This window comes from Triticum dicoccoides, chromosome 2B (genome assembly GCF_002162155.2).
Source record: "Triticum dicoccoides isolate Atlit2015 ecotype Zavitan chromosome 2B, WEW_v2.0, whole genome shotgun sequence".
Taxonomy (NCBI): Eukaryota; Viridiplantae; Streptophyta; class Magnoliopsida; order Poales; family Poaceae; genus Triticum; species Triticum dicoccoides.
Window position 1 is genome coordinate 63,484,109 of NC_041383.1, and position 21,092 is coordinate 63,505,200.

The 21,092-nt window shown below is 44.7% G+C and overlaps 2 protein-coding genes across 2 annotated transcripts; one reads left to right on the forward strand and one right to left on the reverse strand.

Annotated features, from left to right (window-relative positions):
* The first annotated feature begins 12,751 nt into the window (after positions 1–12,751).
* LOC119367128 lies at positions 12,752–16,500 on the forward strand. Its single transcript, XM_037632736.1, has 3 exons — positions 12,752–13,036; positions 13,133–13,252; positions 15,423–16,500. The coding sequence occupies exons 1-3, from the start codon at positions 12,920–12,922 to the stop codon at positions 15,621–15,623; spliced, it is 438 nt and encodes a 145-aa protein (XP_037488633.1). The 5' UTR covers positions 12,752–12,919; the 3' UTR covers positions 15,624–16,500.
* Positions 16,501–16,983: 483 nt separating this feature from the next.
* LOC119362162 (ER membrane protein complex subunit 8/9 homolog) lies at positions 16,984–20,652 on the reverse strand. The gene is made up of 4 exons (XM_037627361.1): positions 20,115–20,652; positions 19,945–20,004; positions 17,474–17,640; positions 16,984–17,339 (listed from the first exon to the last, which is right to left on the reverse strand). Exons 1-4 carry the CDS (start codon positions 20,481–20,483, stop codon positions 17,309–17,311), a joined length of 627 nt encoding a protein of 208 aa, XP_037483258.1. The 5' UTR covers positions 20,484–20,652; the 3' UTR covers positions 16,984–17,308.
* Positions 20,653–21,092: the final 440 nt, after the last annotated feature.

Here is a 21,092-nt window from a genome sequence, read left to right on the forward strand (position 1 = left end):
GATGGATTTTGGAGCCATTTGTTGATTTCCTCCATTGCATCCCCTCTCTTCGCTCTCCTACTTTCGAGAGTGCATCTTGTGAGATTGAGAGAGAGAGTTGACCATTTGTTGCTTGACATTGCATTGCATTTGTTGCATTGGGTTGAGCTCCCCGCATTGATTTGTTCGAGTGAGAGCCCGTGAGTTTATTACTCTTGGAGGCTTCCGCCTCCTAGACGGTTTGGTGATATATTGAGAAGTTTGTGAAGAGGCCTAGGTGGCCAAGGTTCCTCTGGAAGATTCCTTTTGTGGTGTGCTCTGGGGAAGGGTGTGAAGTGGCCTAGGTGGTCAAGTTCCACCGGAAGCTTCCGTGTTTGTGGTGTGCTCCGGAGAAGACTGTAAAGGTCTGGTGGTCACCTTCAAGACCAACCCCAAGTGAGTTGAGGCTCATCCATTGGGAGTGACTCAAAAGGGAGAATACAATGAGTCACTTGGTGACGCCCCAGACCTTTGGCTTCGGCACCGCTCTAAGGGAGATTAGCACTCTCACAAGTGTGAACTTCGGGATAAATCCGTGTCCCCGACTCGCTTGTGGTTATCTCATACCCACACCCTTTACTTTCCGCAATTCGTACTTGTTATTATTAATATATCTTGTGCTAGTTGAATTGCTTAGTTGTTCCTACATTAACAAATCTTGTGATATAGTTTGTGCTTGCTAGTTTCCTTAAGTGCCTATCTTGTTTAGCATAGGTTGTTGGTGCACTTAGTTGAGCCTAGCATATTTAGGATTTGTGCTTGAAAAGTATCCGTTAGTTTAATTCTGCATCAGGATAAAGCCAAATCCGTAAAAAAAACGCCTACTCACCCGCCTCTAGTCGTCATCTTGATCTTTTCACATACGGAGAAAACTACTTCATGTCGATGTCTGGCATTGACTTATCTGCTAACATACTGTCAGGTGAGATTCCATGAGTTAGGGAATTTGAGCCATATCAAGATTCTCAATTTGTCAAACGATTTATTTACCGACTCTATTCCTACAACTTTAACACGCATTATGAGATTGAAAGCTTAGACCTAGCAGAAAATAGGCAGAATGGATCATTATCATGGCAGTCAAGTCTGATGTCATCATTGGAGGTGTTCCCTATGACTGGCATACAACACCTTATATGTCTACCAGACTCTTGCTCAGTTTGTCTCATTTGATATGCATCGTTACAGAGGGAACACCTTACATCATGCACTTCCAGTTCAGGTCCTGTGGCACGGAATGGTATTGTAGGAAGTGCGTCTGACTATTCTAAGCCAGTTCTCGTGGTCATTGCCATCATCCACAATAAGGTGCACTGAAGGGGTGTTCTCTCGCGATAGCCACGTCATCAAGGGTACTGTGTCAATGGGAGAGAAAAGGAGAGAGAAGAAAAGGGCGCTCGCTGAGGGACGTGTTACCTATGCATGTTTTGCGCGTCATCCCTTCCTCATGAAGCAAACCCCATATCCCTCCTCTTCCGCCTCTCTAGAATGCAACCTCCGCTCCCTCAGTGTCCACATCTCTTTCTCTCGCCGTCTCCGCCTCTGCCACTTCTCCTCCTAGCCGAGCTCTAGCCTTGCGTCTTCCTCTCCTCCTTTCTTGTTTCTCTCTTATGGTCAAAGAGAATAGGCCCGTCACTGCACCTGAGCCGCAAGAAGGACATCACGTGGAGGGGATCTGGTGCGGACGACACATGTCTCAGCCCCGTAGCCGGAGCGGGAGGTGCCGGCGGCGGGGATGGTCGACGAGAAGAAGGCGTTGGCCCTGATGTAGCCGGAGACTATGTTGTCTTGATATCGACCAGTGCATGGCAGAGAACGCACTGGTAAATAGCAAAGGCACTGCCAGCCTAGCCGCCGTAGCCGAGGTAGACAACGCCTCCTATCCTTAGACTTGTAGGGTTGATTCGATGATCACTGGGTTCTGCGGTCCCTGCGGCTAGGGTTTGATTTCTATTCGTCTGCGATGCAAGTTGCATTTGGTTTTAATTAGCTTATAAAGCAAAAAAAAGCCTTGTGATTATGGAAATCTACATACACATCACAATTTAGTTTCCTTATGCACCATCATGTTCATTTGTGGTTTATATTTTTTTTAGGGTACTGTGGTTTAGAATATGATACTATGTGCTTTATGTTGTCTGGTTTTCTTTGTTTGAGTAGGAAATTAAATCCCATTAAAATTGGTTAAATGCCCAACTACGTCGTAAATATTATATCTAGAAAGTCTATTAAACAACCAAGGTGAAGAATAAGAATAGAGTTTTTTTTGCGGGGGTAAAGGGAGTTTATTGCAAAATCAGAGAGTTATAGTCAAGAGGCCATAAATCCTCAATACAAGGTGGAACTGAGCGAAGCCACACAGCTGTAGCCCGCTCAGACCGGCTGTAATTGGCCAACCGGTCGGCAACTCTATTTTGAAACCGACTAATTTTCTGAGGCACAAACTCCCTACTACCAAAGATATCCTTAATCTCAAGGACTAACTGGCCATAGGCTGAACTAACCAAAGAAGTGTTCGTCAGGCTTGACAAGGCCACAGACGAGTCCGACTGAAGTATGTCAGGTAGAGTGGTATGTTGAATCGCCAACGCCATGCCCTGCATGATTGCATGATGTTCTGCTTCCAATGAGTCGTTGCAATGCAAAATGAATCGATATGCAGCAAAGATAATAGCTCCGTCACTATCTCGAAGGACCATGCCCGCTGAAGCATACCTGTCAGATTCGAGGAACGAACCGTCAACCGAAAGGGCCACCGTGCCCATGGCCGGAGCCGGCCAAGGAACAGCCGGGATTTGCTCCTTCTCTGGGGACTTGCCAAAAAAGTTCGGCTGCATCTTTCCCTTAACTATTTCTTCCTCTGAATACATACCAACAAGCTTTATAGACTTGTAGCAGCTGTCTAGAAACTCGACCGAAGCCAGGACCGGAGGGATGTCCTTACCATGGGCCAAGTCATTGCCAACTGCCAAATTCTCCACGTCAACATGATGATCATATCATGGATATCGCCCTGGCAGTTGTTCAGCAGATGTAAGAGCCACTCCTTACCATTGTGGACAAGAAGCTCATCCACTGGAAGTGGCCATCTCTGGCACATATTAACCCACATAATCTGCGCATGTGTGCAGGTGATCAACGCATGAAGCGTATTCTCCTCCTCCACACCACACAGTGGGTAGGTTGATCTTGTTGCGATATGTCTGAAGTTATTGTATTGCTGCGTGGCTAAGGTGCCAGTAGCCGCCTTCCACGCTGTAATTTTCATCTTCTGCGAAACAGCTGATTGCCACACACAATTCCACAAAGATCGATAACCATCAGGGTTCATGCTGGAGGCACCAGCAGCAAAGGTGCAGTTGTGATCTTGTGTAGCCAGCTTATAAGCGCTCCTCACCGTAAACGAACCGCTTTTCTCAGGAAGCCAAGAGAGAAAGTCAGAGCATTGGCGCGGTGAGGTTCTAATCTTCAGGATTTGGGCGACATCCATTGGCCAAAAGGCCGCAACCAAACGGTCCACACGCCACGCCCCATGGTCGTCTAAGAAATCCGAAACATAGTTGAAGCGGCATGATCCTTTCAGAGAGACAGGCCGGAGTGAATAGGGCCTTGGGATCCAGGGATCCCGCCATGTACGAATAGATGTACCGTTTCCCATGCGCCAAATGACACCTTGTTTCAACAGCTCGAGACCATGCAGAATTCCTTTCCAAACAGTAGAACCATTGGTAGGGAAGACACTGTCTAAGAGGTGACCAGAGGGATAGTATTTTGCCTTCATTAACCGAGCACATAAGCTGTCTGGTGTCTCAAGTAACCTCTAGGCCTGTTTGGCCAGCAAGGCCTGATTGAATGCCCTCATGTCTCTAAAACCCATGCCCCCATGGATTTGGGTAGTCTCAACTTGTCCCAGCTCATCCAAGCCATTTTCTTCTTCCCATTCTCCACCCCCACCAATACTGGCGGATCATCCGAGTCAATTCATCACAAATTGATGCAGGGAGTTTAAACACACTCATGACATAAGCTGGGATGGCCTGAGCCACGGATTTGATTAGGATTTCCTTCACACCCAAAGAGAAGTATTGCTCACTCCAATCAATAAGTCTTTTCCTCAAACGTTCTTGTATTGTTTCAAATTTCCCTTTATGCATTCTCCCTTCAGGAACTGGTAGGCCCAAATATTTGGGCTCGAACACCTCTTGAGAAATTTCCAGAATACCATTTACCTCATGAGCACACTTTGCAAGCAGTTGTCAGAGAAGAGGATGGATCACTTCGATGGGTTAATCAATTGGCCTGTCACCGTCGCATAAGTGTTCAACAAACCTCTAACCAAGCCAGCTTGCTGTGCAAATGCATGGAAGAAAAGGAGTGAATCATCCGCAAAAAGAAGGTGAGAAATTTCCGGAGCACTTCTACATATCTTCACACCTCTAAGTCCTTCCTCCCTCGTTGCCTTATTGATCAAGGAAGAGAGTGAATCAGCAATGAAAAGGAAAAGAAAGGGTGATAATGGATCACCTTGACGAAGCCCCCTGGAGGGGCTGAAGGACTCCAACAAATTCACATTAAACTTAACAGAATATTTCACCGAGGTCACACACGCCATCACGCGAGAAATCCAATGGGGTGAAAAACCCCACTTGGCCAGCGCCCTCTCCAGAAAACCCAGTCAACACGATCATAGGCCTTCGATAGATCCAACTTGTAAGCACATAAGGCTGGAGCATTACCCTTGGTTGACTGAATATGATTTATGCATTCAAACGCAATGATCGAGTTATCAGAAATAAGCCTTCCTGGAATGAAGGCGCTTTGATTATCAGAAATAAGCTCAGTGAGAAGAGGCCTTAACCTATTCACCATATATTTAGAGACCACATTGTACACAATGTTACACAAACTAATGGGCCGAAAATCCCTAAGCTCTTTTGGATGTGGAACTTTCGGGATGAGCATAATAGCTGCGTCGTTAACATTCTCCGACATGAGTCCGGTGATGAAGAAGTCCTAAACTGTTGCACAAATTTCTTCTTTGACCAATGACCAGTTCCGCTGATAAAACCGAGCCGGAAAACCATCGCAGCCCGGGGCCTTCAAGGGGCCAATCTAAAAGAGGGCATTAGAAATCTCCTCCTCTGTGTACTCCTTACACAGAGAATCATTCATCGCTGCTGTAACTCGCGGCTCGATACAGTCCAGGACCTCACTCGAGCTGAGTGTTGGATCCTTAGTAAAAATTTCCTGAAAATATGAGGACGCCATTCTTTCCATATCGCTCGGGACATTATGATACATCTCTGTAGGACCTTGAGAAGAGGTGTCTAGAGGGGGGTGATTAGACATGAAGTGTCAAAGTTGCAGTTTTTAACCCTTTTAAAGTTTGAGTGGAGTTTAGGCACAAGTTTAACATTCACAATACATAACAAGCAAGCATGCAAAGAGTATATGAGCAGCGGAAAGTAAAGCATGCAACTTGCAAGAATGTAAAGGGAAGGGTTTGGAGGATTCAAACGCAATTGGAGACATAGATGTTTTTGGCGTGGTTCCGATAGGTGGTGCTATCGTACATCCACGTTGATGGAGACTTCAACCCACGAAGGGTAACGGTTGCGTGAGTCCACGGAGGGCTCCACCCACGAAGGGTCCACGAAGAAGCAACCTTGTCTATCCCACCATGGCCGTCGCCCACGAAGGACTTGCCTCACTAGCGGTAGATCTTCACGAAGTAGGCGATCTCCTTGCCCTTAAAAACTCCTTGGTTCAACTCCACAATCTTGTCGGAGGCTCCCAAGTGACACCTAGCCAATCTAGGAGACACCACTCTCCAAGAAGTAACAAATGGTGCGTTGATGATGAACTCCTTTCTCTTGTGCTTCAAATGATAGTATCCCTAACACTCAACTCTCTCTCATAGGATTTGGATCTAGTGGAAAGAGGGTTTGAGTGGAAAGCAACTTGGGAAAGGCTAGAGATCAAGATTCATATGGTAGGAATGGAATATCTTGACCTCAATACATGAGTAGGTAGTTCTCTCTCAGAAATAGGATGCTGGAAGTGTAGGTTCAGTCTGATGGCTCTCTCCACGAATGGAGAGGAGGTGGAGGGGTATGTATAGCCTCCACACAAAATCTAACCATTACACACAACTTGCCAAACTCGGTAAGACCGAATTGAGAAACTCGGTCGGACCGATTTAGCAAATCTACTGACCGTTAGGATTTTCGGTGGGACCGAAATGCAACTCGGTAGGACCGATTCGGTTAGGGTTAGGGCATAACGTAATCTCGGTAAGACCAATTACACAAACTCGGTGAGACCGATTTTGGTAATTAGCTAACCAGAGAGTTGGTCAGGCAAACTCGGTTGGACCGATTATCAAACTCGGTGGGACCGATTTTGGTAATGAGTCAACCAGAAAGTTTGCATTGTAATCTCGGTATACCGATTGCTCAAACTCGGTAAGACCGATTTTGATAATGGACATATACATAGAGATTACAATCCCATCTCGGTGAGACCGAGATCCCTATCGGTGAGACCGATTTGCCTAGGGTTTGTGGCAGTGGCTAAGACATCAAAACTCGGTGGCGCCGGATAGGAAGAATCAGTGGGGCCGAGTTTGACTTTAGGTTTAGGACATATGCATGGAAGTGGGAAAGTAGTTGAGGGTATTTGGAGCATATCACTAAGCACTTGAAGCAAGAGGCTCATTAAGCAACACCTCATCCCTCCTTGATAGTATTGGCTTTTCCTATAGACTCAGTGTGATCTTGGATCACTAAAATGTAAAATGAAGAGTCTTGAGCTTGAAGCTTGAGCCAATCATGTGTCCTTAGCATCTTGAAGGAGTTCCCATATCCTTTAGTCCATGCCACTCCATTGTTGAACTTATCCGAAACATACTAGATAAAAGTGTTAATCCAACAAGAGATATGTTGACATTAATTACCAAAACCACCTAGGGAGCACTTGTGCTTTCAGTCTCCGTCGTATCTATAATTTTTGATTGTTCCATGCCAATATTATTCAACTTTCATATACTTTTGCCATTTTTTATACTATTTTTGGGACTAACATATTGATCCAGTGCCCAGTGCCAGTTCCTGTTTGTTGCATGTTTTATGTTTCGCAGAAACCCAATATCAAACGGAGACCAAACGGGATAAAAACGGACAGAGAATTATTTTGGAATATTTGTGATTTTTTAGAGGAAGAATCAACGCGAGACGGTGCCAGAGGGGGCCACAAGGGTGGCCCACGCCACCACTCTAGGTGGGCGCGCCCCCACCCTCGTGGGCCCCTCGTAAGGCGGTTGATGCTTTACTTTGGCCGCAAGAAAGCTATTTTTAAAAAAAATATCTGGGTGAAGGTTTCAATCCAATCGGAGTTACGGATCTCCAGATATAAAAGAAACGGTGCCAGGGCAGAATCCCAAAACGCAGAAACAGAGAGAGACAGAGAGATAGATCCAATCTCGGAGGGGCTCTCGCCCTCCCATGCCATGGGAGCCAAGTACCAGAGGGGAAACCCTTCTCCCATCTAGGGAGGAGGTCAAGGAAGAATAAGAAGAAGGGGGGCTCTCTCCCCCTTGCTTCCGGTGGCGCCGGAGCGCTACCGGGGGCCATCATCATCACCGCGATCTTCACCAACACCTCCGCCATCTTCACCAACATCTCCATCACCTTCCCCCATCTATATTCAGCGGTCCACTCTCCCGCAACCCTCTGTACCCTCTACTTGAACATGGTGCTTTATGCTTCATATTATTATCCAAGGATGTGTTGCCATCCTATGATGTTTGAGTAGATTTTCGTTGTCCTACCGGTGATTGATGAATTGCTATGATTGGTTTGAATTGCATGTTTTATTATTGGTGCTGTCCTATTGTGCCCTCCGTGTCGCGCAAGCGTGAGGGATTCCCGTTGTAGGGTTTGCAATATGTTCATGATTTGCTTATGGTGGGTGGCGTGAGTGACAGAAGCACAGACCCGAGTAAGTAGGTTGTTTGCGTATGGGATAAAGGGGACTTCATACTTTAATGCTATGGTTGGGTTTTACCTTAATGATCTTTAGTAGTTGCTGATGCTTGCTAGAGTTCCAATCATAAGTGCATATGATCCAAGAAGAGAAAGTATGTTAGCTTATGCCTCTCCCTCAAATAGAATTGCAATAGTGATTATCGGTCTAGTAAGGTAGTCAATTGCTTAGGGACAATTTCACAACTCCTACCACCACTTTTCCACACTCGTTATATTTACTTTATTGTTTCTTTATCTAAACAGCCCCTACTTTTTATTTACGTGTTCTTTATTATCTTGCAAACCTATCCAACAACACCTACAAAGTCCTTCTAGTTTCATACTTGTTTTAGGTAAAGCAAACGCTAAGCGTGCGTAGAGTTGTATCGGTGGTCGATAGAACTTGAGAGAGTATTTGTTCTACCTTTAGCTCCTCGTTGGGTTTGACACTCGTACTTATCGAAAGAGGCTACAATTATCCCCTACACTTGTGGGTTATCACATTACACCACGAGCCATCCTCCTTCATAAGGCGCTGGATAAGATTCCTTCGCGCCCGCCAAACTGCCCGCCGGTGCAGGTACTTGGTATTTCGCTCCCCCTCCTTCAACCAAGATACGCGCGAGCGTTGGAGCCATAGCATCTCTTCTCGGTAAAGAAATTCATCTAGCTGATGCATCTTGTAGCGAATCTGTGCTCTATCCGAACCAGCTAACTGGAGGTCAGCGAGCTGTTGACGCAGAGTCTCAATTTCCTTTGACACATTCCCAAAATTTGCCTTGCTCCACTGTTTGAGCTCTTTCATGACCTAACCCAGGGACGTGGCCACCGCACCCAGTTTGCCCGCTGGTCTATGTTTGGCCCAGGCCGCAGCAATGACACCGGGTAAAGCGTGGTCGCGTTCCCACATGATTTCGTAGCGAGATACAGGGGCCCGGTGCCGCTGCTCCTGTATTCCCTCAAGATGGACTAACAACGGACTATGGTCCGAACATGAAGTGGCTAGATGCACCACCTTTGCCGCAGGAAAGATATCCCGCCAAGCTTCATCAGCACACACCCGATCAAGGCGGACCTGGACATTGCGACCACCATCTTGACCATTATTGAAGGTGTAGGGTAGCCCACAGAAGCCAAGATCCTCAAGTTCACAAGTAATAAGACAATCTCTGAAGGCCTCCATTTGGCTCTCGGACCGCTGGTTCAGAGATAGATGTTCATGCTGCCATAGTGCCTCGTTGAAATCACCACAAACCAGCCATGGATCGCGTGATACAGCTCGAAGGCGACATAAGTGATCCCACATGCGTTGCCTATTCTCAACTCTAGGCTCTCTATAAACAAAGGTCCCCCTCCATACAGAAGTTGAACCCACCTCCACAATTCTGACATCAATGAAACGATTGCAGGCTTCCAGTATTGTTACAGAAAGTGATTCGTCCTAGAACAATGCCAATCCACCACTTCTGCCATCGCTACTCACCCCGTGGAAACCTTTCAAGCCAAGTCTCCACTTCAGTTTTTCCACTTTCCTTGCATCTTGTCTAGTCTCGGAAAGAAAGACTAGTTTGGGGGAATTGGCTTTAGAGAGGGCCAACACCTCACGAACTATCCGGCGGTCCCCCCCCCGGCAGTTCCAGGCTATAATATTCATTGCATCAGGCGGTCCTCCTCGAGGGAGGCCGCCGATATCTCATTCTTCTCCGTATCACTTGCAAGTTTCAGACGTTTACTGCTTGAAGTGCTGCTCGAGGGCGATACACCCGCCCCTAGATCATCCCCATTACCATCAGTGATAGCAAGTAGCTGTGTCGGTGTTCCTATGGTGATGACCTGCTTAGACACAACATGATCCATGTTTAATCTTTTCCTCCCATCCTTGTCCACCTCCATCACAACCCCTGGGTTCTTCACCGGACTAGTCGCCGTGTCCAGAACCTCAGGGTCTAACTTCTCATGCCCCGGCTCGACCGGGACGACTGGTGCAGCACCGCCCAAAGGCCGGGGGGCAGCCTTGGCCGGAGTCGCATCAGGCCGAGTTTGGTTGGGGGTATCCGCATACAGCCAGTCCCCGAACTTTAGCTTCTTCTCATCATGAATTCCCAAGCCGCACTCCTTGTGTTCATGGCCAACTAGGCCACAAACTTTACAGAACCTAGCCATCTTTTCATAACGCACCAAATATACTTGCCGCTCCTTAGCACGAACAATACTCACAAATTTTGTGAGGGGCTGCTGGATATCATGGTTAACTCTTACCCTGACATAGTCACCACGAGTGTTGCCGTTCAACCTCATCTCCATGATCTCACCTGCACCCTTGAGTAATTTCTCCACAATATGCCTCTTGCAGTATGGATCCGACAGCTCGTGGATTTGAAGCCAGATAGGCATATGGTCGAATACCACGTCCTCTGCACGGCTGAATCCGTCATACTTGCACAAGAGAACCGCCCAGTTGCGAAACAACCAGGGTCCCTGATGCATGATGCGTTCCCAATCACCCAAACACGAGGCTTGGACAACAAATCTGTTGGGGCCGACCGGCCGGAATCTCACGCTCTGCGCTGGGTTCCAAGCCGCCCTCATATGCTTGTAGAAAGCCGAAGGGGGCTGAAATTCTTGTCCGTATGAACCCTAGCAAGGGCTAGCCAACGGACACTTTTATTGATCTCGGGATCATCCTCATCAATCTCAACATCTTGGAAATCTTCCTCATTAAGATCGAGTTTGTCGAAGAACTGCTCCAGGTTAGGTTTTGCGGCCGCCGCGTCGCCGCCGCTGGTTGCAGAGTGTGCTTCCGAGGGGGACGCCATCGGTCCACGGCTGGGGAGGGCAGAGGCCGGAGACGAGCGGAGGTGCCGGACTCTGGGGCGATCAGATCGCCACAGAGAAGAAAACCCTAGCCGCCAGCGTAGGGGATCACACAAGAATTATTGAATAAGAATAGAGTTAATGACACTTTTGATACATAGAATTACTCCCGATGTATGAATTCATACATAAACTTGAAAAATGACAAAAATCAATCTTACAACTTGTGTTTTGGATAGGATATGTTTGATTACATTTCCGTTAACTCTTCCTCTTCGTTAAACACTACACCCCAGGAGGCCTACGCTCCATACCTACATGTGAGTCCCACTTGTCAATTGCAAAGAAGGAAATAGAAACGTGATAGAAATAAACACGCCCAGCTGGATTCGAACTCTCAACGTCACAGCCTACACAGGAAACGCTAATCACTGCTCCACATGAAGCCTTGTGATAATGCATGAGATAGACTATATTTATAGTGTTGAGCAAAATAATTATTTTTTTACGAGTGAGCAAAATAATTGATTTGAAGCCACTAGACACTGCACGGGAAATTGTAGATGTTTTTTTTCTTGATTTTGATTTTTTGCAGGAAGGACCGACAAACCTAGTTTCAGGAAATTTTTGAAAATTTCGTTATTTTCCGTTCAAATTTTTAAAAAAGAATCTTAATTAATTTTTTTTATAAGTTTATGTATGATGGAGCATCAATTTTTTTTTCGGTTTGCATCAACGTATAGTTTTGGTTTTGTAATTCAAAATTGGTATGGGGTTTGCAACTTTGCATTAATCATATTTTTTTTTAGTTTTTGAATTCAGAATTTGTTTGAAACTTTTGAAAGAAAAAAATGCTGAAAACTTCAAGATTTTCCGGTCCCTTTGGAAGAAAACCGGAATTGAGAAAAAAAATTGTTCAAAACTCGTGCAGTGTGTAGTTTTCTCGAATACGCATAAGCACACGTATCATCACATTAGAAAAGGAACGGCAAAGAAGCCGAGTACAACGCTTTTCGGTCATTACAATGCTAATTATGAGGATTAGCAACCACACACACCCAACGCGAACGATCAAGCCCAAGCTGATAGCCATGAGGCAAATAATCACAGAGCTACCAAGCCGCGTCACAACCAGAATAATATGTCCTCCCTCGAGTTGAGGTGGCTGCTGCTGCGGAAGTCCTCCCTGGAGCTGGATCCGTGTCTTTTAATCGGTATATGAGCCATCACTTCCAAGAATAGTATGTAGCGGTGGACGGAGCGAATAAGGTTTCTAATCCGAAGTATTCCAGGATTTATATATAGCAGTAATGAAAAGGCAGCTAGCCTTTGTTTGTTCGATTTCTTGGACTTCGACGATGGAGGGAGAGGAGGATGACGACCGCATCAGCCATCTCCCCGACTGCCTGCTGGGCAACATCGTCTCCCTCCTCCCCGTCAAGAACGCAGCCTGCACCATGCTTCTCTCCCGCCGCTGGCGGCACATCTGGCCGTCGGTGCCGCTCGACCTATACCGGCCTTGACGGCAGCAACAGGAATCTTGGCTCCCACGGCCCGTCAATCCTGCGCATCCTTTCCTCCCACGGCGATGGGCCCATCCGTCGCTTCCACGCCACCATCTCCGCGCACAAGGCGACCTCTAGCTGGCTACAAATCCTATCCAACCAGCGCATCGACGACAGCCTCGTGCTCAAGTTCGTGCCGCACGCCGCGCACCCGCCGCTCCCCCGCGACCTCCTACGGCCCAGCGCCGGCGTCCTCCGCCATCTGGAGCTGCACTGCTGCTGCCTCGACCATCAGCCTGGAGTAGCTCCGCCTTTGCAGAGCCTGCATTACCTTCACTTGTCCAACGTGGTGATCCCCGAGGCGTCGTTGCACTCCATGATCGCCGGCTGTCTAGCCCTGCGGAAGCTAGAGCTCTTCAGGGTCCATAACCTTCGCCGCCTCGTCCCTTGCTCACGTACCCTCGTCGAGGTGTACATCAGGCCACACGTCCCGCTTGAAGAGGTATCTTTCCGTGGAACACCTAACCTTGAGAACATTGTGCTCTTATATGCCGACATATGGCGGCTAAAAAATGTCCCGACATCTTTGTAAAAGATGCCCTTCCTCCTAAGGTCCGAAAGGTTGCTCTCACGCTTCCAATGCTGCACTCGCCCAACTTTGTGATTACGCCTAAGGTATATATATGCCTACATGATTAGCTTTGATTTGTGGGGTCCCATGTGCATATAAAATTCATGCAAGTGTTTTTATTTTTATTTTTTGTGATGCAGAGGCCAGTATCCATCATTACAACACTTATCCTCAACATGAAATTTAGTGATGGTGAAGAACTGAGGAAGGCTGCCAACATGTTAGGCTTGTTCCCCTGTTTGCAAGTTCTTCAGATTTGGGTATGCAATGCCCTTCTCAAGTTTCGTCGTTTATTTTTCTAGACTAAAGGAGCCTGGCTTAAATTAAACCATTTGCCAAATTCTCTCTGTGTATTTACCAACAAATTAAGTTTTCCTTAAATCACCACTAGATATTTTGTTTTCATTTATTTGCATGTTTGTCTCGAAAATTTATTTTCTATCTAGGCAAAGTATACTACTCCTTAATCGGTATCTAGTTTTACTGAAATCACCACTAGATATTTAGTGTTCATTCTAAGTTTGGAGAACTAACTGTAGATCTGATCATTCGATTGCTTTAGGCAAGTTTTAGAGGCACCCCTTACTAATCTAAGTTGGCAAGTACGTCATCAGAGTTTAGCTCAAATATGTCTTAAAATGCTAGGTAAACTTAATATGCATGGTGCACAAGCTCGGGATAGGATTTTTCCTTCCTTTATCTTTCACACGCATTACATTCCTGTGTTCACTTACTTTCTTTTTTAAAAATCCATTTTTCTGATATTTTTGGAAAGAAAATTCAGTGCACAAGTAGTCTGTTGAAACTACTTAACCTTATCAGTTTTGGTATGACCATAAAGGCACAAACAAAAACGTTTATTTTTTTTACAAATTCGTATTTTCTTAGCGTGCTTTGCAAGGGGAGAAAAAAAAAGATATAATCTCCAATGGCCATGACCACATTTCGCTACATCACCGAGATACACTATCACTCTCATTTTTGCGAAATTGCGAACAATTTTTGAAAATCATAAACATTTTTTTAAACTTGTGAACATATCTGAAATCGTGAACATTTTTCAAATTTTTGAACATTTTTACAGATTGTGAACATTTTCTAAAATCATGAACTTTCTTTGTCATGAACATTTTATACTATCTGCAAAATAGGAAAAAATCATGAACATTTTTCTTGAAGGGGCGAACATTTCTAGAATCGACAAACATTATTTTGGAAATTAGTGAAACAATTTTTGTAATTCACAAACGTTTTTTTGATTTACCAAACATTTTTTGAAATGCATGATCATTTTTTGAATCAGCAAACATTTTAGGAATGAATAAACTATTTTTCAAGTCACGAACAGTTTTTTAATTTTAGGATATTTTTCAATTCGTGAACATTTTTTGAAATTGCAAAAATTTGTCAATTTCATTAATATTTTTTAATACGTGAACTTTTAAAAAAATCATGAACATTTTTTTGATATCCCAAACATTTGTTTTCAAAATTGCGAACATTTTTTGAATATGAATTTTTTTAAAAAAATTCCCGAATATTTTTCTGAATCGACAAACATTTTATTCAAAATTCGCATTTCTTTTATTTTTTGGAATTTTTTTAAGTCCCAGTTATTTGAAGTACAAAAAAGAAAGACGAAAAAGGAAAACAATAACAAAATTAAATAACAGGCCGCTTAGACATGCGCCGGCCCATGCAGGGATTCCCTGTGTGAAACATTTTTTATCACTTATAGGTAACATTGGTGGGTAATGTTTTGCAACTTTTGGGTCAATTTCGATGACGTACGACCAGAAGCAATAACCGCTTTATTATTAAAATTAAGGTAGAGATTACAAATTGTTTTTTTACCAGCAGGTTGATTCTTTCAGGATTGTTCGAAACAAATGTGCCATTTTCCTGAAATATTACTCCCTCCTTCCCATTATCTAAGGCGTGTAAGATTTTCGCATGGAAATTAGAGCATGGCTGGTTGTTACTGAGGCGCATGGTTATTAACGATTCCTCCATGATATCCTACCAGTCGTGGTTGATTGATCCATGAAAACAGTAGATGGCCAGGTCCATCTAGCGCTTCTAACTGGAACCCATGATTAGTGATCGAGCCTAAGCTTTTCCAGAAAATCTGTTACAAGTATTGTTCCACTGACTGATTTTTGGCTGGGTAATTGTTGATTTTGGAGTTACCTTGTTTATAGGACATTTTTTTTTTGAGAAATACAAAAAAATATATGGTTCTAAGGCTTAACAGCTGTAATGTCATGCCGTTCCAAATTTATCTGGTTACCTAAGTTAAATTGTCATTTACAATATGAATGTTTGCTACTTATTACTGTTAGTTGGTTCACTGTAGCATATAAATTCTTACCTCATTTTTTTCATAGATTTTAGAACAGCTTAATTGATCATTTGTCTTGATGGTCACAGTGCCTCGCCTTTGAATGGACGGATAAACATGCGTTTGGACAGTGGCAACCAGCAGCCGATACAATTACCTGCCTAAATGAGCGTCTCAAATACGTGGAGCTTCATGGGTATTATGGCACTACAGGGGAGGTGCAATTTGCAGGTTTCCTCATGGCCGGAGCAAAAGCTCTGAGGGCCATGCATGCAAATACTGCACGGTAGTAAAATTGAGGGATGAGCGTATCAACACCATGAAAAGTTTAATACTGAAAGGCGGCAAAGCCTCGCCGGAAGCTCAGCTTGGCTTTGCATGGAGGAGCGACATACCTACTGTTCGGCTGGACCTTGAGAGTTACCTGCGCGGAGTTCGTATTATTTGATTGCAGGAATTGCATGTATTCCATACTTTACGGTATGAACTGGTTAATCGCATGTGTGTTTTAATTGATTCAGTCATGTTATATGCAATAATAATTTTGAAGTGTTTCAGTTCATATTGAAGGAAAAGGATGGTTAATGATGAGAACTGGCCTCATGCCAGTATTTGCAGAGAATGGCATGTCAATGCCGGCGTCGTATCTTATGAACACGCACACAGGGATGCGGTGAGTAGCAAAAACAAGCAAGGGATGAATCTACCTGCAGGAGCGAGACTACGGCGGAGACACCATGGCATTGCGTCGTCTCGTCAAATTATCAACTTGGCAGAAAATTGTCTACCATGGGAAAAAATTGGATTTTTATGAATTTTTCTAGTATTTGTTTTGAATTTTTTTCTAACCGCGTGCATATGAGCCTGGGCACCGAATCCCTTGGCCAAGGCGTATTCAGGTAACAGAAAATCAAACCAGCTAAGGGAATTTGCATGGGATTATATACAGGCTAACAAATTACGGAGATCGGGAACGACGAAGGTTTGTTTCTTTCTATCTCCACAAGTAGACCGGTGAGATGGAAATTTAAGTCCCTTCTATTTAATGCCGATGACTCTGACGGCGGGCTTGTGGACTTGCAACATGATGAGGCTGTTGTTGCGAAGAGTGACACCCGTGCCAAGAAAAACATCCAACCGAGTCCGAGAGGGCGACCATGACACGGAGAAGCCAATGCAAGCAGTTGTTATTGTTGTTATTGAAACATACACATATGTGATCTAGTACTATTGAATCCCTCATTGAGACAAAGCCCGAGCACGAAGACAGATTATAAACAAAGAGCAAAACATTTTGCATTGTGAATTATAGTATCATTTAAAGTGCTTATGATTCAGCCCTATTTTAAAATAGCCAATCGTCACAAAACTGATTACTGGCTCCGAAGTTTTTACCCTTTTCTAATGTATAATCAGGAATATGCTGGTTGAAACACTGGCTTCCATTTCTGTAATTCTTCTACAGATACTGCTTATACAAACTGGCTCTTGATGTTTCAAATCAAATCCTTGACAACAGGTACTGAAACAGTGCCAATGTACAATTGATCAGATACCTGATCACTGCCAATGTAATTGCTGCTAAGATATTAACTTAGGACAAAGAAAATGATAAACGCTCAGTCAAATGATGAAGAAGGCAGCAAAATATGTGTTCAAAAAAAAAAAAACATGATGGAGGCTGCTATAACAGGGCACAAGGACATTTCCTGTGGTGACGACAACACCATTGACGTAAGCTTTGCTCCCTTTTACAATCACAGTTTTTCTTCATTTTTCATCAATTTTGGCTACAAATCGTCGCAAGAACACATGGGGTAACATCTACTTATTATATCATATTAAATTACAAAATCATGCCAAATAGCTCGTCTGGCCATCAAGTGAAGCGCAGTGATCTGGTGGGACAAGCCTTGATGCCTTGGTTTCTAGCCAGTTCAAATAAATATGTGACAAAGTTGATCTCAAAACCGTGTCAACCAAGCAGGCTTGCGTTCAACCAGTCCCTGCAAATATGCAAGGGGAAATAATGTAAACAGAGGAAAGGAAGCACTCAATATGGTTATTAAAAAGAAGTACAACTTCTTTGTGGGGTATTACAAACTATAGCTTCATGACACTTGTAGACTCTTCCACTTACTTGCTGATATCATCGAGGTGGTCGTCGAAATCAACAACTTGCTGCCATTTCTTCGTGGTAACATGATCAGCTAAGACCACATTGGTAGATGGCTCTTTCAGTTTGAGCTGACTACTTCCATCAGATCCAGCCTGACGCCAGCTTTTTGATGAATCCCTGGTGTATAGCTGCACGTGCCAGGAAACAATGTGTCATGAATCATACAAGCTAAAGAAACAGAATGGTGTTGGCGTTTTATCATGATTCTTAGCCAGGCAATTTAGGGCCCGTTCGGATCTCGTCTGGCTTCCAGATTCCAGAGAATCTCGCGAGAAGCCAGCCGAACAGTTCAACTCCCGGAATCCAGCTTCTGAAGAACGGGCGAACCTGCGTGCAAATTTGTGGAGCAGCTATCGCCCAGCTTCGCGAAAACGAGAAGCGGGAGTTGCTCCAAATTACGTGGTAATGCCATCCTGAAGTGCTACAGCCCACCGAGCGAATCGTTTTCCTATCGCTAAAGCCCTGCATGAACCGTTTTCTCTCAGCGAACAGTTTTCCTATCGCTACAGCCGACCAAGTCGGCAGCCGAACGCTCGCCCAGCTCCCGCGAGAAGCCAGCTCGCCCAGCTCCCGCGAGAAGCTGGCTCGTTTGGGAAGCTGGAGAGCTTCCGAACGGGCCCTTAGTCCCTCACGTTTTCTCTGTTTTTTTCTCACAACTGAGTCTAAGTGGAAATTTTTTTGATTATTTCTACAAGTAATTCAGGGCTTGGTTAGTGTTTTTCCCCCATAATGCAGGATGCAAAATGTAACCATATATTGAGTAAGCTTTACTAGTGTAGTCAAGGATTGTAACCCTGCCTCATGGGTCCTAGTTGATATTTATGCTACAAATGCACAACGATCAAAATACTTCCATTGGAATTTCTGAAAAAATTGTAATCCCTCTGTAAAGAAATATAAGACTGTTTAGATAGAGTACTCTCCAGGGGAGTTATCTAAAATTCATCCACAGCGTATTAGTCAGAATACGCAGACTGAGCAAAATCCATTCAAAACATGCAGATTGAAACAAATCTCAGTCAGTTGCTACTTATAAATAGGAGATATGACTACAAGAATTACAATTTACAAGTCAGCAATTGATGAGCATTGGGAGATATAAGCTACTAGCATAGCCCTCCGCTGAAAAGTAACACTTTGAGATGCTTAATCTGATGCTCTACTAATCACCAGATATATCAGCTTGCAGAAAGATTTCGAGGTCATTGTAGTCCAGCATTTGCTTCTATATATCCGAAAATCTTAACCTAACAAGTTAATATGACAACTCCAAAACTGATTCTTAAGTCATAAGGTAATGAAGTAACAGTGTAACACTGCTATCTCTGTTGGTAGGTATAGAACACATATGCCCAAACATATTGCTGCTACTCCTGCTTTTAGACTTAAGGTGAACAGATTGCACCAGTGGTTCATAAACCCAAGCATAATGCTTCTACTCTCACTTTTGCACTGAAAGCAGACCAATTGCATAATAATTATTTCATGCAGAAGATGGCTGCTTGCATTTCATGGTATTTAGAGGGGCATATGATAGTTTACTTGTTTGTTCAGCAACTTTTCAAATTAAGTTGTGATAAATTAAAATGTATGCATTGCTCACAGTGGTTAAGTTCAACGAATATGTTAGTGTTCAGGTAATGTTAGGTAATTTACTGATTTGTGAGAAGAAACATGGTTGCCTCATGGAAGCAGTGCCATATTAGTTGAAACTATTCTACAATGATTCAGAAAGTATGCACTTAAGCAGCTGTAAAGCAAACTTTCTCTTCCCGAAGCCACCACCACAACTAGTTCAATGCATGAAAAATGAAAGAATACAAGGACTCAAGAGAGAAAAGAATGCTCATGTTCGACCATTCATCATTCAAACATATTGATTAGGGGGCAGGGGGTGCATGAGAGGATCTCTTAAGAATTAGTTCAAATTTGACCCAAAAAAACCGCGCATTCGAACAAATTAAGCAATTAACTTGCAAGACAACATACTATCTCTAGCAAGAAGTGAATTATCTAGTGGGAGTTTGACAAGTCAATAATATTGCTGCAAGATCTATTCCATCACTAGGTAGAAAGTCAATACATGGTACTACCTCCATCCCGGTGTATAAGTCATTCGCGTAGTTCTAGGTCGATAATTTAACTATCTAAATATGTATTATATGTGACAAAAAATATATATTTAGAAACTACATCCGCGTGGAAATCTAGTGATATACTTTTCATGACATATAACACATATTTAATTCCTCAAATCGATGACCTAGAACTACGCGAATGACTTATACACCCGGACGGAGGAAGTATAATTTTCGTAGTTACCAGTAAAAACTTACTAGAAGATACAGTATCTAAGGAAACATACTAATCTGTTGCTATCAATTTAAAAGCAATGAAGGGATACTGATTTCCATAGATCATGGCGCGAGTACCTGAACAACTTCGTCGCGGCTGTTCCCCTTGACCACCTCCTCGAGCTTCACGTTGTCCAGCTGATCAAACCAACACAAAATCAGCAAAGGAGAACCCCAATCAGCACCCAAGCGAGATCTCCGCACCCCATAACCGCTCAAGACAGGGGGGAACAGAGGAGAGCACCCACCAGCAGCACGGCGGCGCGGGGGAAGTAGCGGAAGATGTGGTCCCCGACGCGCTTGGCGACGGCGGGGAGGTCGGCGTCGTCGCGGCGCGCGTTGGCGTGGTAGTATCCGACGACGGCGAGGCCCTGCGCCTGGAAGTGGTCCTCGACGAGGGTGAGCGCGAGCTCGAGCGTGGGGAGCAGCGGGAGGTGGTGCGGCTGGTGGGAGAGCGGCACGGCGTCGGCGACCGAGACGACGGCCGGGGAGGCGGCCGGGTCCGCCAGGCGGCCGACGAGGAGCCCGTTGACGGCCGCCGCCGGGTGCTTGAGCGCGTGCAGCGCGAGCTTCACGTACGCCGCCTGCGCGACCTCGTACCGGCACTCCACGCCCATCGCGATCCGCCGGGGAGGCCGCTTCCGGTCGGGTTTTCGCTGCCTCTCTCGTGCGCGGCGGCCGTCGTCAGATCTGGGTGGAGGGGATGGGATCGGAGTGAGTATCAATCAGATCGGCTTTGGAGCTTTGGAAGGGGAGAGGAGAGGCTCCCGTTGCTGGCCGCCCGATTGGTTATGGACGATCACAAGTGAGTTGGGACCTGGAAAATCAGGCCCAAGGGCTTATCTTGTTTTACTTTTTGAGATGAGACAAATGCAGTACACACCCGTACACTCAAACCATATGAACCCACACACATACCCTGCATCCATGAGCACCTTTGAGAGGCTACACCGACGAATCTCGAAATTAACGAAGTCATTGTCGAGACCCACTAAAAGAGCACCGCTGGAGAGTTTAGAACAAAATGTGAACCCGATGGACAAGTTTCACCACAAGGAACCTACAGTTAGTCTGCGGGTTTGTCTTATTCTTGAGCTTGCTACATATCTTACACCGTCGTGGACATGTTCAATAAGGATAAAACATGAATATTGTTGCACAAGGGTTTCCCTCACAAGTTGTATCAGTTGTCGGTGATCTCGCCCTATATCCATAATCCGATGATT

Excerpts from the sequence above, each read along its gene's own strand:
- LOC119362162 (XM_037627361.1), bottom strand. The coding sequence starts at position 20,483 with ATGGGCGTGGAGTGCCGGTACGAGGTCGCGCAGGCGGCGTACGTGAAG. Across the intron at positions 20,005-20,114 it reads CCCGCGCCGCCGTGCTGCTG|CTGGACAACGTGAAGCTCGA; the intron begins GTGGGTGCTCTC and ends TGGTTTGATCAG. Across the intron at positions 17,641-19,944 it reads GCCGCGACGAAGTTGTTCAG|CTATACACCAGGGATTCATC; the intron begins GTACTCGCGCCA and ends TGGCACGTGCAG.
- LOC119367128 (XM_037632736.1), top strand. The coding sequence starts at position 12,920 with ATGGCGGCTAAAAAATGTCCCGACATCTTTGTAAAAGATGCCCTTCCT. Across the intron at positions 13,037-13,132 it reads ACTTTGTGATTACGCCTAAG|AGGCCAGTATCCATCATTAC; the intron begins GTATATATATGC and ends TTTGTGATGCAG. Across the intron at positions 13,253-15,422 it reads TGCAAGTTCTTCAGATTTGG|TGCCTCGCCTTTGAATGGAC; the intron begins GTATGCAATGCC and ends TGATGGTCACAG.